The sequence below is a fragment of the Mchenga conophoros genome, linkage group LG17 (assembly GCF_057382185.1).
Source record: "Mchenga conophoros isolate Kocher_MC1m ecotype Shallow Benthic linkage group LG17, M_conophoros_male_GT1.1, whole genome shotgun sequence".
Lineage (NCBI taxonomy): Eukaryota > Metazoa > Chordata > Actinopteri > Cichliformes > Cichlidae > Mchenga > Mchenga conophoros.
Window position 1 is genome coordinate 5,407,171 of NC_140542.1, and position 15,310 is coordinate 5,422,480.

General features: G+C 39.4%; 1 protein-coding gene across 2 annotated transcripts; it reads left to right on the forward strand.

Annotated features, from left to right (window-relative positions):
• Positions 1–3,800: 3,800 nt before the first annotated feature.
• Positions 3,801–14,861, forward strand: LOC146554944 (uncharacterized). Of its 2 annotated transcripts, none has more exons than XM_085252196.1 (6): positions 3,801–4,134; positions 4,272–4,333; positions 5,641–5,751; positions 5,883–5,951; positions 13,828–13,923; positions 14,476–14,861. In XM_085252196.1, the coding sequence occupies exons 2-6, from the start codon at positions 4,292–4,294 to the stop codon at positions 14,563–14,565; spliced, it is 408 nt and encodes a 135-aa protein (XP_085108322.1). In that variant the 5' UTR covers positions 3,801–4,134; positions 4,272–4,291; the 3' UTR covers positions 14,566–14,861. The 2 variants fall into 2 exon arrangements, with proteins under 2 accessions (XP_085108322.1, XP_085108321.1); XM_085252195.1 differs by having other exon boundaries at positions 4,278–4,333.
• The last annotated feature ends 449 nt before the right edge of the window (positions 14,862–15,310 follow it).

Consider the following 15,310-nt stretch of genomic DNA (forward strand, 5'->3'; position numbering starts at 1 on the left):
TGGGGATTTTTATTTTATTTTTGTTTGTGTGCCTTTGTAGGGTTATAAGTTGAAAGTTCTAACTGAACTACTGAACAAAGTCGATTCATATTCATCGTATTGCATTTTTCTTTCCAAGCACATCCCTCATCCAGTGACGTAAACTAAGAATATAAAGTGGATAAAAACTACAATTACTTCTTGAAGAGCGTCAAAGTGTCTCAGGTTTGTGTTCAAAAGCTAGGGGAACATGTGCTGACAGAGACTGACAGATTGGTGTTATACTAATGTTGTGGTAAAGAGGTAGTTAAGCTCTCAACTTACCTGCCAATCTGCCTAAGTTCCAACACTCAGCTGCAGTCATGAGCTTTGGATAATGCCCTTGAAAATTTGGAAAAAATTAGTAGAGTCAAAGAGCAATTTGTGCATTTACAAAAAACAACCATTACAAGACAGTGTGGAAAATTATTTATCTTATGTGACAATATAAGTTTTGAGGTTCGATTAGATTTTATTGCTTAAGATATCGCAAGCCTGTTACAAGTTAGTTTAAAGAAGCCAAAGCTGATACACCATGTAGTACTATAAAATAGTTGGTCTTCACACAAAAAAATAAATAAAATAAAATTCAAACTTAATGCTTTAGAAAAAAAACTTAAACAAGGAAGCATAAGGAGCATCAACTCAGTTCAATTTTCAACAATAACAACACAACAAAACTAAAGATTTGACGTCAAAATTCTGGCTAGTCTTGCACTTGGCAGTGAAGAAAATTTCCTCACTGATTTTTTAAAATCATGTAGAAGTTATTAAATTAAAGCATGTAGGCAAATATGAAAAAACGGAGCGATCGTGGCTCAAGAGTTTGGAGTTTGCCTTGTAATCAGAAGGTTGCTGGTTCGAGCCCTGGCTTGGACAGTCTCAGTCGTTGTGTCCTTGGGCAAGACACTTCACCCGTTGCCTACTGGTGGTGGTCAGAGGACCCAGTGGCGCCAGTGTCTGGCAGCCTCGCCTCTGTCAGTGTGCCCCAGGGTGGCTGTGGCTACAACGTAGCTTGCCATCACCAGTGTGTGAATGTGTGTGTGAATGGGTGGATGACAGGTTGTGTAAAGCGCTTTGGGGTCCTAAGGGACAAGTGCAGGCCATTTACCAAATATAAAAATAATTTCATGAAAGCGAGTATACATTTTGAACATATTTCATTTCATTAAGAACATTGTCTGTGTTCACATTAGCGAACTCATCGGTTGGAATTAAAAACATGCCCTCGTCAGGCATTTGCCAGACAACTGCCTCATTTTTCTTGAAACGACATTCTCAGACATTTTGGGAGCCTCCAGGGAGAAGCTGTAGGATGTGACAGAGTAGAAAGACATCTGGGCTACCTTGGTTAGCCTGATGCCACTGGTCAAAAAAGGATGGGAACTAGAATCAGAGGCCCAGTGGGAGTTTAGCATTCTTCCTTAAATGATATACACACCCAGCCTGTGCAAATGGTAAGTAAGTACACTTTGTAACCCACTCTGTTCTGTAACCTATAGTTATTAAGTGAGGAAAATCCTAAAACAGAAGTTTGGTTCTGTGTGTTTTTCCCCACATGCCCATAAAAGACAACGTGAAGACTTGTTCTAATAAAAATGGATTACAGTGGCATGAAAGAGTCCAAGAGGGCAATAATGACACTGACTGAATCCATGTATGGAGAAGCATCTGTTGTGAGTCTGGGATGAGATGGAGCACAAACAAAATACTCAAAAATCATTGCAAATAGTGATTGTGTGAAAGACATTTGCATAACCACCTCTGATACTTTAAGTTGGATCACATTTCCTTATGCTGTATTTCAGTGGAGAAAGTTGATGAATATCCAGAGGTTTTGTATTCTTACGTGATTGGTGTTTGATTTCAAGATGTTTCTTGTTTCTAAGCCGTACCATGATATTATTGTCATTATAGTTATTTCTTACTCATTCCATCCAATATTATGATCAGGACTAATGCAGTTAGCATGTAACTGTTAGGCTGTTACAGTGCTGAAGGATCATCGCCTTTCAATTATCGTTGATTATAACCAAATGTTTTAAACAGGACAAAGCATGCATGGCTTTCATTTAGGCTGTGCGGGTTTCAGACTCGCATGCAGGCATACTACAATAAAAAGAGGTCTTTTACTATGTGATTTTTCTCTGTGACTTTGTTCCTGGGGTCACCAACTTGTTTAAAGCTTTTTTTTATAGCTACAGTTATATTTGTAAAACAGCAATTAGGGGGAGGACAGAGGACATAAACTATGGCAGAACGAGCATTAGAGAGAATGACCATCAGCCTTACCAGTGGAGGTAAAGAGAAAGCTCAAAGACGAGCAGTGAAAAAGCAACAAGCAAAAGGAGCATGAGAAAGAGTCTGTTCATGTGGTCCACAGAAATAAATTTTTGTTTTTAAACCTATAGTCCATTGGTGTGAGTTACATAGTAACCCCCCAATTTGGTGGTCAATTTATCCTGCACTTACCAATATCTACCTCTGACATGTCAGTTCCACCGTCACCTTGCATCGTTACCTGCAATTCCAACCCCTCCGCCACCTCGTCATCCACCTTTGGCTGGATTTTATTCAGCAACCCCCAATTCCATACCATATACCAAAGAGTGATGAACTCTGATGCATAGACACCAGACTATAACTGTATTCTGCTGCTGTACAAATAATTTCAAAGTTGAGTTGTCTGAGGGAAATTCAAATATTTGACATTATTAAAGAAAACTAAAAAGAGGTTTAATGAACTATTACCAGGAAGTTTTTGTAGTTCTTTATTATTCGTATATCACTGTTTTGTTATCTGTGGAAAGTTCCTGGCAAATAAAGTTCAAAGTTCATATAGCAGCACAGACTGTACATAAAAGACGGTTTCTGGACTTTATAGTTTTAAGCATTAACACCATGTTTATTTTTGTTGTTGTTATTGTGTTTGATTTTATTAAGTAACAGAATAATAAAATATCAGAACTTTACTTGTTAAAACTGAAGCACAAACTTGTTGAATGATTTGTGTCAGATTTTTCATGAGAACATTTTAATGCCAGAATGACTTTGGAGGTAGCCTCAAGTGGTCGTTTTAGGAGATGCAGTTTTTGGCGCATCAGTATCGGCTTCATTCTTCAGTCCAGGAAACTACTGTGATCTGTTTCATGCAAAATATCTGCACTGAAATTCATGCCTTTATCGTGTTTTATAGACAGAATCCAATGTCTCATTGAATCTGAATGAGAAATTGGAAAGGAAGTGATCCCTGCCGTGAAAAGTTTCACTCAGCTTTGACTTCTCTTGGTCACATCTCCTGATCTGAATTGATACAGCAACAATGTAACAACACTGTGGTAGAACGTGTTCAGTGGAAACACTCAGAGCCTCAGTGCTGCATATCCATCACAGGAGCAGCTAATGTGGCTGTCAGGCTCCTTTTTAGCAGCCTGCTGAAAATACTAGTAATTAAAATAACAGAGTATCATGAACTTTACTCATCCCAGATGGGGGAGGGTAACACAGCAGCAGAATGCCAACTGCAAAGACAAATGAAGCTGTATATTTACAATGCTGACAATTATTTTTGACCCATGTGGGCATATTAAAATGGTACTTTTCTATACCTGAGGATACAAAGATTCATATTTTTTATTAAATAGTTAAATTAAATGATGTAAGCTGTTGGTTTGTTTCGATTAGCATACAGACTAAAATGTGCCTGTACCTTTTAAAAAAAAAACAAGGGTAATTTTTTTTTTTACTTAATTCTTACTGTGTGTCATCGTGGTTAAGATACAGTGACCCACGAACTTTAATTTTTAAAAAGCGTCACCTATTTATTATGCTCTTCTTGGCTTCCTGACTTTTTATTAGCAGGATAGTGGCAATTCTATCACTGCACTGTGGAAATGACCAGCATTTAAGTGTTGCACTGTTACTGTACAAAAACGTCCATGACTCCGATCGTCAGCTTTCTGTTGGGACTCTGAGCTGAGTAAGGACACATCTGTGGGTATTCTAAAAGATTGAGCAGAAGAGGAGGCAATTAGAGCGGGGTGAGAAAGATCTCAAAACACACTGAACCCGAAAGAGTGTGTAAAAAGAGAGGACACAGTTCTTCTTGACCTACAGGTGAGTTGAGCTAATTTCTGATTAGCTATTTAACTCTAAATGCTACAAAGTTTTCACAGATTTTGAAAGAAAATTAAATGTGTGACATAAAAGCATCACTGAGACTTAATAAAATGTGAACATCTGTGTGTCATGAGCCGCAGATCTGTTGTTTAAGATGACGCACGAGAAGAGGTTTCAAGGCATTCCCATGTCAAAGGTAAGTTACATGCTGCTGGGATTGAAGACTCATGGGTGTAGGGTTGAAAGTTTCTTCATATATTTATTCTTCACCAACTAGATAGATAATTATCCTCAGATAACATAAAGTAGAACAATTCTGAGAAAAGCCAAGAAAAGAAACACAGTAAATCAAATAAACAGTTTCCATTTCCTCGGTGCATTTGTTCCACATGTGTATTTGTCATTTGGGTTGAGATCTTGTGAGGCAGCTGAGGTCATAGCAGATGTCATTTAGTGTCATTTTTATATTCATGAGACCTTTTGGTGATCCCAGTAAAAGGGTGACCTAGTTATGAAGCAGCACTTATCTCTTGTCCCGCTGTCCTACATATTGACAATGTCCTACATTTGACTGTTTCAAGTTTATATAAGTGAACATTTGTAAAACCTGGATTCAACCCAGTGAATATGAAGGAAGCAGGGAAGGCAGGCATCATGGTAAAGTGCAGGTTTATATGTCTTTTGCTGTCAATAAGCCCAAGGGGGAAACAGTCACCAGTCACCACAAAGTTACAAGCTATTCAGACCTTCCAGAAAATGTAGTGGTGTAAAAAAGTTAAAGTAAAAAAATAATCTCAGACAAGAAAAACAACATGTCATAATTAACATGTTAGAAAAACCAATGAATGGCTGCATCCCGACTCAGGCAGCAGGCTAGCAAAGTGAGGCAGTGGTTAACGCTGTGGCATTACAGCAAGAAGGTTCCTGGATTGAAACACTGATGGCAATTCTGTGTGTGTAGTTTGCATGTTCTCCCTGTGCCTAAATTTCCTCTGAATGCTATGGCTTCTTCCCAAAGGCAAGTAAGTTAACCCTTATGTACTGAAATCTGATGACTTCTTAAAGTGAATTAAAATACACAAAAATAAATGAATTTTAAAACTTTTCTAAAAATTTTATACATTTATTTTTGTATTTGGTAATTTTACCCAAATCAAATACCTACTTGCCAGTTCTCTAGACAAAAAACATTTAGCATTGTTAGCGTGCATCACTGGACATTAGCATCTAGTCATGGGTGTTGCACTTACAGTAACATATGTGGCATAAAACTATGAACAGAAGCTTTATGTGAATCATAAAGTGTGGTGTGTGTAAGAATGAATGCCACATAGAAATGTAACTTCAATGAGTCTCTAGTAAGAAATAAATACTGAATACTGAAATACTGAAAATATCCAGACACCACCAAGGGACTACTTTTTCACCACTTCACCATATTGCCTGTGTTCCAGCATTGACGCTGTTTCATGACACTCACAAAAGCCACTTTTCTGGTTCTAGTCAATGAGAGGTTTGTGTAAAGAGGAGGACTATGCATTTCTGAGAACATCGGAAAAGACAGAAGGAGCGGTGGCTTTAGGGAACGACTGGAGAGACAGGAAAGAAGAGAGGGTATGGCAAGTGCGACCGAATCAAATATCACACCCCAAATGTGCACAAATTTCATGTATATCCATGTGTTTGTGTGTGTGTGTGTGTGTGTGCTGTGTGTGTGTGCATGTATGTGTGTCTGTGTGATTTAGGTCCGCAGGCGATTAGAGCAGGAGCAGCAGGAAAAAAAACGACTCAGAGAAATAGAGGAGAGCAAGAAGGTGAGCAGACGCGTGCACACACATACACACATGACTGGATGGTTCACACTCTACAAGTCCATACATCTGCAAAACAAACATAGTCTTCACTTCCAACCTTTGGCACAGCATGAAGGGTTGCGCTAACTGACAGCAGCTTAGGCTCAACAGCTTGTACTTGTTTCTTCTTAGAAACCACATGCCTGTTACACACACATACACACACACACAGGTTGGACACAGGAGCCAAGCAATAGTAACTGAATGTGACCGGTGCTGTGATAGATCAAGCTGGCCATCAGCGCTATTTATTGGAAACCAGGCACTGTTTTAGCCTTTCAGAGTTTAATAATTGAATGTTCTTGACTGGGAGGATGCTTTCCATAACACTTTTTAAACAGCTTTTTCAAGGGTTTTGTGTGAAAATGATCTTCCTTATTAAGTTATTAGCAAATACCAAATGTGAAGTCAGTGTTTTTTGTTTGTTTTTTTATTTCCTTCACTTGTGAGGCACACACACTGTGAAGGTGACTCATTTATTCACATTTTAAGACGGCAAGCTTAGGTTTTCGTGAGACCAGGTTGTAGTAATCAGTCTGATGGAAACAGAGAGCTGAACTATCAAGTAGACGGGCCGTGGTGTGACGCCAAATCAATGAGCATTAATCTACCGTTGAGGTTCACTTTGTTGCTCAGGGCAAAATCAGATCGACTTCCTGGAATTAACAGTCTAGGCAACTCAATTCTGGCCCTCTGTCAAGACTGCCAGGGTTTATCAGTCGCTTTGGGAGAGCATGTAGACACACACGCAGTAGAAGAATGAAATAGACATTTGGCAGTATGAAACAAAAGAAAGTGGTTTTGCATTGATAGTACGGATTTATTCAAAACACAACACAACACATAAACAGTTGCCAAAACAGATGGACACTCTCATGGACTTGGAATGCAGCATACACTAAACAGCTGTGGACGCTTTGAGCAGTTGCCCAATTTTTGACAAGAGCGTGTTAAGGTCAACAGGGGACGAGGGCTTGCTGTTGCTGTCAGTGTTTCTGCTTCTCTGCAGAAAAAATAAAAAGACAGGAAGCTGATGACAACATTTACCCTGATAGAGTAGACAGTCACTCTCACAGCAGTATGGAATGTACTTTCTGCTGAACCCTAACTTAACCCAGAGCCACACCAAAAGTACACACAAATGTGCATGGACTCAGTGACTTATGTCCTCTGACATGTGCACAGAGAACACAGAGAAACATACAGCCAATGCAGAAAAGCAACCTGAACCCAAACAGACCTCCAGTCTTCATTAAACAAGGGTTAATCTGTATAAAATGTCACACGTGCTCACCACTGGAATGTGTCAGTCGAGCCATATGAATACCAGAAAACCGTTGTAATGTTGACAAGTCAACATGGAGATTTAAGTGAGTGCATTACAATGAATTCAACCAAAATAACCAAACGAAAAACTTAATAGATGGGTGTCTTTTAAACCTAAGCTATATTGCCAAAAGTGTTCACTCACCCATCCACGTCATCGAATTCAGGTAATCGCTTCCATGGCCACAGGTTGATAAAATCAAGCATCTGGGCATGCAGACTGCTTCTACAAACATCTGTGGAAAAAATGGGGCACGCTCAGGAGCTCAGTGAATTCCGAATGAATTGGTACTGTGATAGGATGCCACCTGTGCAAAAAGTCCAGTTGTATATTCCTCACAATTGCACTTGTCGTGAGGAATTAATTCAGCTGCATCCAGGACTTACTGATTTTTATAGCCTGGTCTCGGACAACTGAAAGTCCTTGAAAAAGGACTTGAATCACCAAGCAAAATGCAAAGTGTCAGATGTAGTGGTGTAAAGCATTTCTCTGGAGTGATGAATCATGCTTTCCTGGGAATCCAAAGAACGAGTCTGGGTTTGGTGCTTGTAGGGAAAATGGTACTTTTACTGACTGCATTGTGCCAAGTGTAATGTTTAGTGAAGGAGGGATTATGATGTAAGGTTATCTTCAGGAGCTGGGCTCTGCCCCTTAGTTCTTTAGCATACCAAGACATTTTAGACAGTTCCAGACTCACAACTTTGTGGAAGCAGTTTTGTTGATGGCCCCTTACTGTTCCAACATGACTGTGCACTGGTGCACAAAGCAAACTCCATGGATGATTATACCTTTGGTGAAGAAGAACTTGACTGGCCTGCACAAAGTCCTGACCTCAACCAGACAGAAGACCTTTGGGATGAAATAGAGCAGAGACTGCAGACCAGGTCTGACCTCTGAAATGGGATTCTGGAAGAGTGGTCAAAAATTCCCATAAACACAGTCCTAAACCTTGTGGAAAGCCTTTCCAGAAGAGTTGAAGCTGTTATAGCTGCAAAGTGTGGGCCAACATGGTATTAAACCCTATGCATTAAAAATGGGATGACACTCAAGTTCAAATTCAATTCAATAAACTTTATTGATCCTGAAGGTTGGCCCCGAAGGAAATTGGTGAATGCGTGTGAAGGCAGACAAGTGCATACTTGTCTGCCTTCAATATTGTGCATTTCCAAATTAGTTCTCTGAAGTTGGGGCAAAAAGTTCTTGGTTTAGAGCCTGTTTTTGCTAAATTATGTACTATTATAGGCAAACGCACTGAATAGTGATTGCAAGAACAAGCAACATTTTTTAAGTCTTACATAAGCATCTGACATCACCTAAATCAAAGGCCTTTGGTTCAGAGACATGGAGGCAGTTACAGTGGTAGTACTGTACTACTGGCTACATTAGATTCTTTTGTGCTGCTCAACTTTGGCGCTGCATTAAAAGTCCTTAAAAAACACCACACACATACAAATTATGAATCTGTAGTGAAAATTCTGAAAACCTTAGCATAGTTCATTGCTGCATGCATATTGTTCATGTTACAGATCATACCGTACATTAACCAGACCTAGGAAAGCTGCTGTTTTCTTTGATGAGATGGGGCAAAATGGAGATCATCTACATCTTGTCCTTCACATTAAATAGGACAGGTACCATCCTGATTGCTACCAGGTGACACTTCATAAGCCAGAATCCTTAATGGTTAGGAGGCATTCTGCTGTCCGACAAACCGAACAAGCAACTGAAATCTCACAGAAAAAACATTTCGTTTTATAAACTACAACAGGCTAACTTACTTATTTTATAGTTCTATATAACATTATTATCACATTGACCTTCAGAACCATCTATTGAGGAATGTGCATTTTTCCTCTTCCCCCCATTCCTTTGACAACCTGAAAAAAGTCATAGGGTGCAGCATAAAAACAGGTCAGCTACAGCATCCTTTTATATCTCTAATTCTAACGCACGACGCAGAGCTGATCTTCAAAGACATGGCAACATGTGTCTGGCATCTTTCCTTCTTGAAGCAAACTGGATAGACAGACTTCTGACTTCTTCAGAGTTTCCTAGTTTTTAGATTGAAAAGCTAAAATATTAATTAGCAATAGGATGCATTGAAAACTCCTGGAACCAATGGAATTTGCTGAGAGCCTTTGTCAAAAGTGATGTTTTGTTCATTGCCAAAGTTGTCAACCTGAAGTTTATCTGAACACAAAGCTTACCCCTTACAATATAAAGTGCCTTGAGGCGACTGTTGTGATTTTGCGCTGTATAAATAAAACTGAATTCAATTGAAAAGAGGAGATTTTCGTGTGGTGAGGGTCTCACTCTCAGTACTTAGTAATTAACTAATGATAGCTGTATGCAGTCTATTAGCTCATATTTACTGTTAACTCCCCCTATATGTGTTGAAAGCTATTCCTTTGGGTTTTTTATACAAATAATGTCTGCACGTTAGTTCTGTTAGTGATGGAGTTCACCTTTCTTCACCTTTCAGTTCCCGCAGCATCCTGTGGGAGTACGTTTTTATTTAGTTTCTTTAATGGCTTATAGCATCTCCAGTCTTCTGCGAGATGACAGACCAACGTTAACCAAGTGTGACCTTCCTCCAAATATTTGTTCTTTTATAGTTGACGTCCAAACTTTGGCGTGTTTCACACATGTAGTGCAGATTAAAATGCTTATATAACTTTCCTGTGAAATACAATAATTATGACCTTCTGTCATCTAGTGTCATCTGCACAAGGGGGGTGGGGGGGGGGGCATGTAAACTGCTAAAAACAGAAAGAGAGAGAACGCACATTTGTTTACATATTTCTGTAACTTTTTCCAAATTATTAGTGATTACTAACAAAAGCTGCTGTGACTCAGTCTTGAGTGAACATTACACAGAAAACAGACAGGACTGTGCAGCGATCAAAACTTGATTCCAGCCTTTGAATTGCAGTTAGCAACTTTAAATTTCATACTATGTACATCTTTGTACTATGTGTTCATTAGCTGCACTTTGACTGCTTTCAGGACACATTTAACTAGAGCCAAGATGAAGGTTAATTAGGAACTGCGACCTCAATTGACAAAATGTCAAATTTAGTTACATTTTGTAAAACAAAATGTAACTAAATTTAAAAACAATTTTTTTAAAAAAGAATGAAATGATTTGAAAATCTAGATCCATTTCTTTATTCTCAGTACAAAAGAAAAAATATTACATGTTTAAACTAAGAAAATATTAAATTTTTGAATAAAAATATTAGCAAATTTTGAATCTGATCGCAATAATACATATCAAAAAAGCTGGGGGAAATAAAAGTTAATTGGCAACAGGTCAGTAACATGACTCAGTATAAAAAAAGAGTCTTTTTGAGAGGCAGGGTTTCTCGGAGGTAAAGATGGGCGATTTTGAGAATAATGTTCCCCAAAATAAAATTTTCATCATCTCCAGTACTTGATGTCATTAAAAGATTTGGAGAATCTGGATAGCTATGACAGAAGGAGCAAGAGTAAATGGGCAAATTTAGAAGATGGTGGACCTGCTGTGATGGGGTTTGGAGACAGTGGCAGTGACAGTTGATTTTGGATGCTTGTGGTCTTCAAGCTCTCAGGCAGGACTGCATTTTTTCTGTCTTGGAAATCGCAGCATGGGCCCAGGATCACTTCCAGAAATCATTGTTTGTGAACACAGTTCTCTGCACCATCCACAAATGCAGGTTAAAGCTCATTTAAAATGGACAGAGGCAAAGTGGGAAAACTGTTCTGTAGTTAGATGGTTTGAAATTTGAAAGGAGTTTCATTTTAAAAAGCCTTCATCTCTGATTGTATGTGGGTATATTAGTACATACAGATCTGTCAGCTTGCACATTTGGAACAGCAACAGCAATATACAGTTTTTAGAACACATGCTCCCATCCTGTTGATGTTTTTTTTCTTTTCAGGGAAGGCCTTTCACATTTCAGCAAGAGAACACTAAACCACACACTGCAGCTATTAACACAGCACGGCTTTGAGGTAGAGTCCAGGCGCTGAACTGGCTTGTCTGCAGTCCGGACCTTTCACCAGCTTAAAACATCTGACTCATCATGGAGTAGAAAACACAGCAATGATGCACGGGGACCATTGAGCAACTATAGAATCCTACATCAGACAATAGTGGGACAACACTGTGCTCTCAAAAATACAGCAACTGGTCTCTGTAGTTTCCAAATGTTTTACAGCAGCGATCCCCAACCTTTTTTGCGCCACGGACCAGTTTATGCCCGACAATATTTTCACGGACCGGCCTTTAAGGTGTCGCGGATAAATACAACAAAATAAAACTAGTACCGGTACCGAAAAAAAGAAGATTTATTCATAACACACGTGAAAAGACCCAGGAAAACCGAGTAAACGATAAAAACGATAACAAAATAACGGTGAAAACCGATAAAAACCCTGAAAACCATACATTTCATACCTGAGCCTCAACTCTCGCGGCCCGGTACCAAACGACTCACGGACCCCCGAGGCCCGGGGGTTGGGGACCGCTGTTTTACAGACTGTTGTAAAAAGAAGAGGGATGCTGCATAATGATAAACATGACCTCGTCTAAGCTGTTCCAAACTGTGTTGTTGCCATCTAATTCAAAATGAGCTAATATTTTTCTTAAAATGGTACATTTTCTCACTCTCACGTTTAAACTTATATATGCAAATTCGTTTTAATTAAAGAAATTATCAGAAAGTTTACCAAACACTCCTTTTTCCCAAAATCTAAATTTTCTGGCAATTATTTCATAGTTCAGACTTTAAAAGGTTAATTCAACTAAAAACTAGTACTACTACTACTACTAGTACTAGTACTAAAAGTCACAGCCGGCAATTTATTGCTTAAACATGTATATTGCAATTTATTTCATTTTTTCAGGGTGAATGTATTTAGTAGAGGTCTGAAAAACTGTGTTTTTCCTGTTTTGTTATGTATGTATCAAATGCAATGTAGTTGTTGTTACAGGGTTAAACATCCAAAATCTAGACCTGCCTTTACATTTTCCAAAACCATCCATCCAGTGGAACAAATTGGAGTGTTTGCCAGGCTGATTCTGGCCCTTATGTTTAACACCCCTGCTCTGTTATAAAGTTTCACTTTAATTGGAATGAGACTTTAAAAGTTATTGAGACCATAAACTCAAAGTATGTAAGAGGTTGTAAAGCCTGTGAGCAGCAGGGCCATGGAAGTTTTACTTCACAGACCTGGAGGTTACATCCACATGTCCGCCTGTAATTCTTCATATAAGCAAGTACATCCAGAGAGGAAATAAATCTAAGAAAAAACAGTTCAGAAGACAGAAAAACAGAAAAGATACACAATCATTCTCACTTAATCCTCCATAATATTTTGAGGCTCTGTAGGATTATTTTGATGGCTAAAGTTCCCCTGGTACAGTGATATAACAGGACATACATTCTGCTGGGCTTGCACCGCAGAGCCTTAAGTAGGCGTGCTTGTGTGTGTGTGATGAAAAGTTCTGGGTCTGCTGGCGGGTGTGTTCCTGACCTCAAATTTGAATCTCTTGTTGAATCTCTTGGATCCAATTTCCTGCAGTGTGTTTGTGTGTATTTTTAAGTAGAATTTACACACATGTGTGTGAGAGAGAAGGCCGATGCGAGTTGCGCTCAATGAACAGCGTCTGTCATTAATTAACGTTCCCGTCATGCTGTGTGTGGGTCTGGGGAGCCGTAATGTTTAGAGGAAGTTGATGTGAGCGAGGGAGCCATTTGCTCTAATGTCAGTCAGTTTCAAGAGGAAGACTCGCTGACACATATGGAGTGAAGGTGAAAGCAGTTACACAGTCAATGCGAACACACACACACACACACACACACACACACTTCCAGACAAACAACCAAGACATTCTTTCTTTAAAGGCCTTTGAATGATTATGGAGAGGGATATGGGGTAGCACTCTTGGTGCAAATTTGCTCAGACGGGCGATCACTGACAAGTTGACAAATTGAGTTGATTATTTTCCGTCTCAACTCCACTGACAAGTTTGTGGGAGCAATTTGCCAAGTTTTGATGATTGTGGAGTGTCATTGTGAGGATCAGTCAGAGGGGCTTTGGGTTGAAACATTAACCGTCAGCAGACGTGTTACTGTTGTAATTATGAAAACTACGGATGTAGTTAAACTCATTTTTCATGGCTGATTAAGACAAATGGAGTATAAAAAGGCAGTGCCAGCTGCTGGACTACTCTACATGGAATATTGCTTGTAAGCAGGGTACAGTTCAGATTCTTTACACTGACAGAATGGAGAGTTACACTTAAGATCAAAGCAGCCTGTATGTGGCCCACAGTGTAAAATGAGTTTGACAATTTGTTACCATGCAGTATTATTCCATGTACTTGGTTTCCCCAGTAAGAACCACTTCCTGTTCTTAACATCTGATTTCAAAAGGAATGAAGGGATTTCACAAAACCAGCAGCTAAGACAAATGTGTCCATCTTTTATATATAGTCTATCTTAAAACTGCATTTTGGTCTTTCAGGAGAAAGAGCAGCTGTGGCGCACTCATGTAGCAGAGCTGACCTCCAGCCAGGAGAAGACTCTGCAAGACAGACTGGCAAGGCTGCGCAGATTCAGGGTGAGGATGACAGGCAAACACATCCAGATCTCATTACCAACTGTTGATGTGAAAATCATGCACCTGCTGTTGTTTGATGTGGTTGCTGTGCTGAAATTCACATTAACCATACGAGATTCAACACCACAAAGCGACAGCCTAAGCAGCCGCAAAGCTTCTAGAGTTTCACTGCTCCAGCAACACAGAAAAGCTTTTTTTTTTCTTTCTTTTTTTTTTTATAAAGGACATGGAGTTTATGAGACACTGAGCGGTCATGGACAAAGTCATCAAGTTACAGAGCAGTTACAATTTAGGGTCATTGATCAGGTGCTGGATAAAGAGACTAGTGAGTAGCTTTGAAGCGATATTCATGACTTTGTCATTATGTCATTCATTCTGGTGCCAAAAGATCATTGATCTGTCTTTCAGTCAAATATCACTATCAGGGTTTTTTTTTTCCTATGCTGGTCAGGTTTATGCCATTGCTGTCTACACACATATTGTGCACCTAGCAATCATCAAATGTGTAAGTGTTTAATGTTCAAACACTCTGAGTCTTTTTTTTTCATGCAGGAGTTCCAGAAGAAGGTGATGGAAGAGGAGTCTGGAGAGGAGGGTGCACCAAGCAGCCAGGCAGTCAATCAACTCCTCACAAGGATGTAGATGCATTAAAGGATAATCAAGAAGAAGGCTGACCGCTGCTTTAGTGGCCAGAACATAGCATTCTAATGCAAATATAAATTTAACAGTCACATACTGAATGAACTACTTTAATCTTTTAAAGTTAGTTATTGTATCTGACAGTGCTTCTTGGGGATTATACCAGAGATTGCTGTTCTTTTCCTCAAGTGTTTCAAAAATCTTGATACACTGTAACAAAGAACTGGTTACATTGTGATCTTGCCTAAATGAAGCATGCATTCTCCTTGCTGTTGCAAATCAGCTGGCTGTTTGTCTGGTGTGACTTTTTGGGGGGGGGGGGGGGGGGGGGGACTAACAGTCAAAATGTCTCTAGAATTCGTCACAGTGCAGCTCCCTCCAGGATATCCAAGAAATAGATTGTCAGCATCGAGTTTTGTTTCTCTTCAGAAAGTTCAAACCAGCCATCAGGCAACCAGACATGATGGAAATGTTAAACGTCTTATTTTAATACAGTAGACACGACCGAAGGCTGATTAAGGAAGGGCGAGTTTGGGAGCCTGTGCAGCAACTTGTTCCCAATACATTTTCATCCCACTGTATCGCTTCTGTTTCTTTTCTTTTCTTTTGTTAAATTCTTATATTAAACCGCAGTTGTCCAAAGGACTACTGAGGCTGCCTCATGTGTTATCAGGAGAACATAGCCTAGTTTGAATTAAAGGGAGGGAAAAAGCCCAAAAGAACATTCAGAAAGACAGGCCCCTGAAAA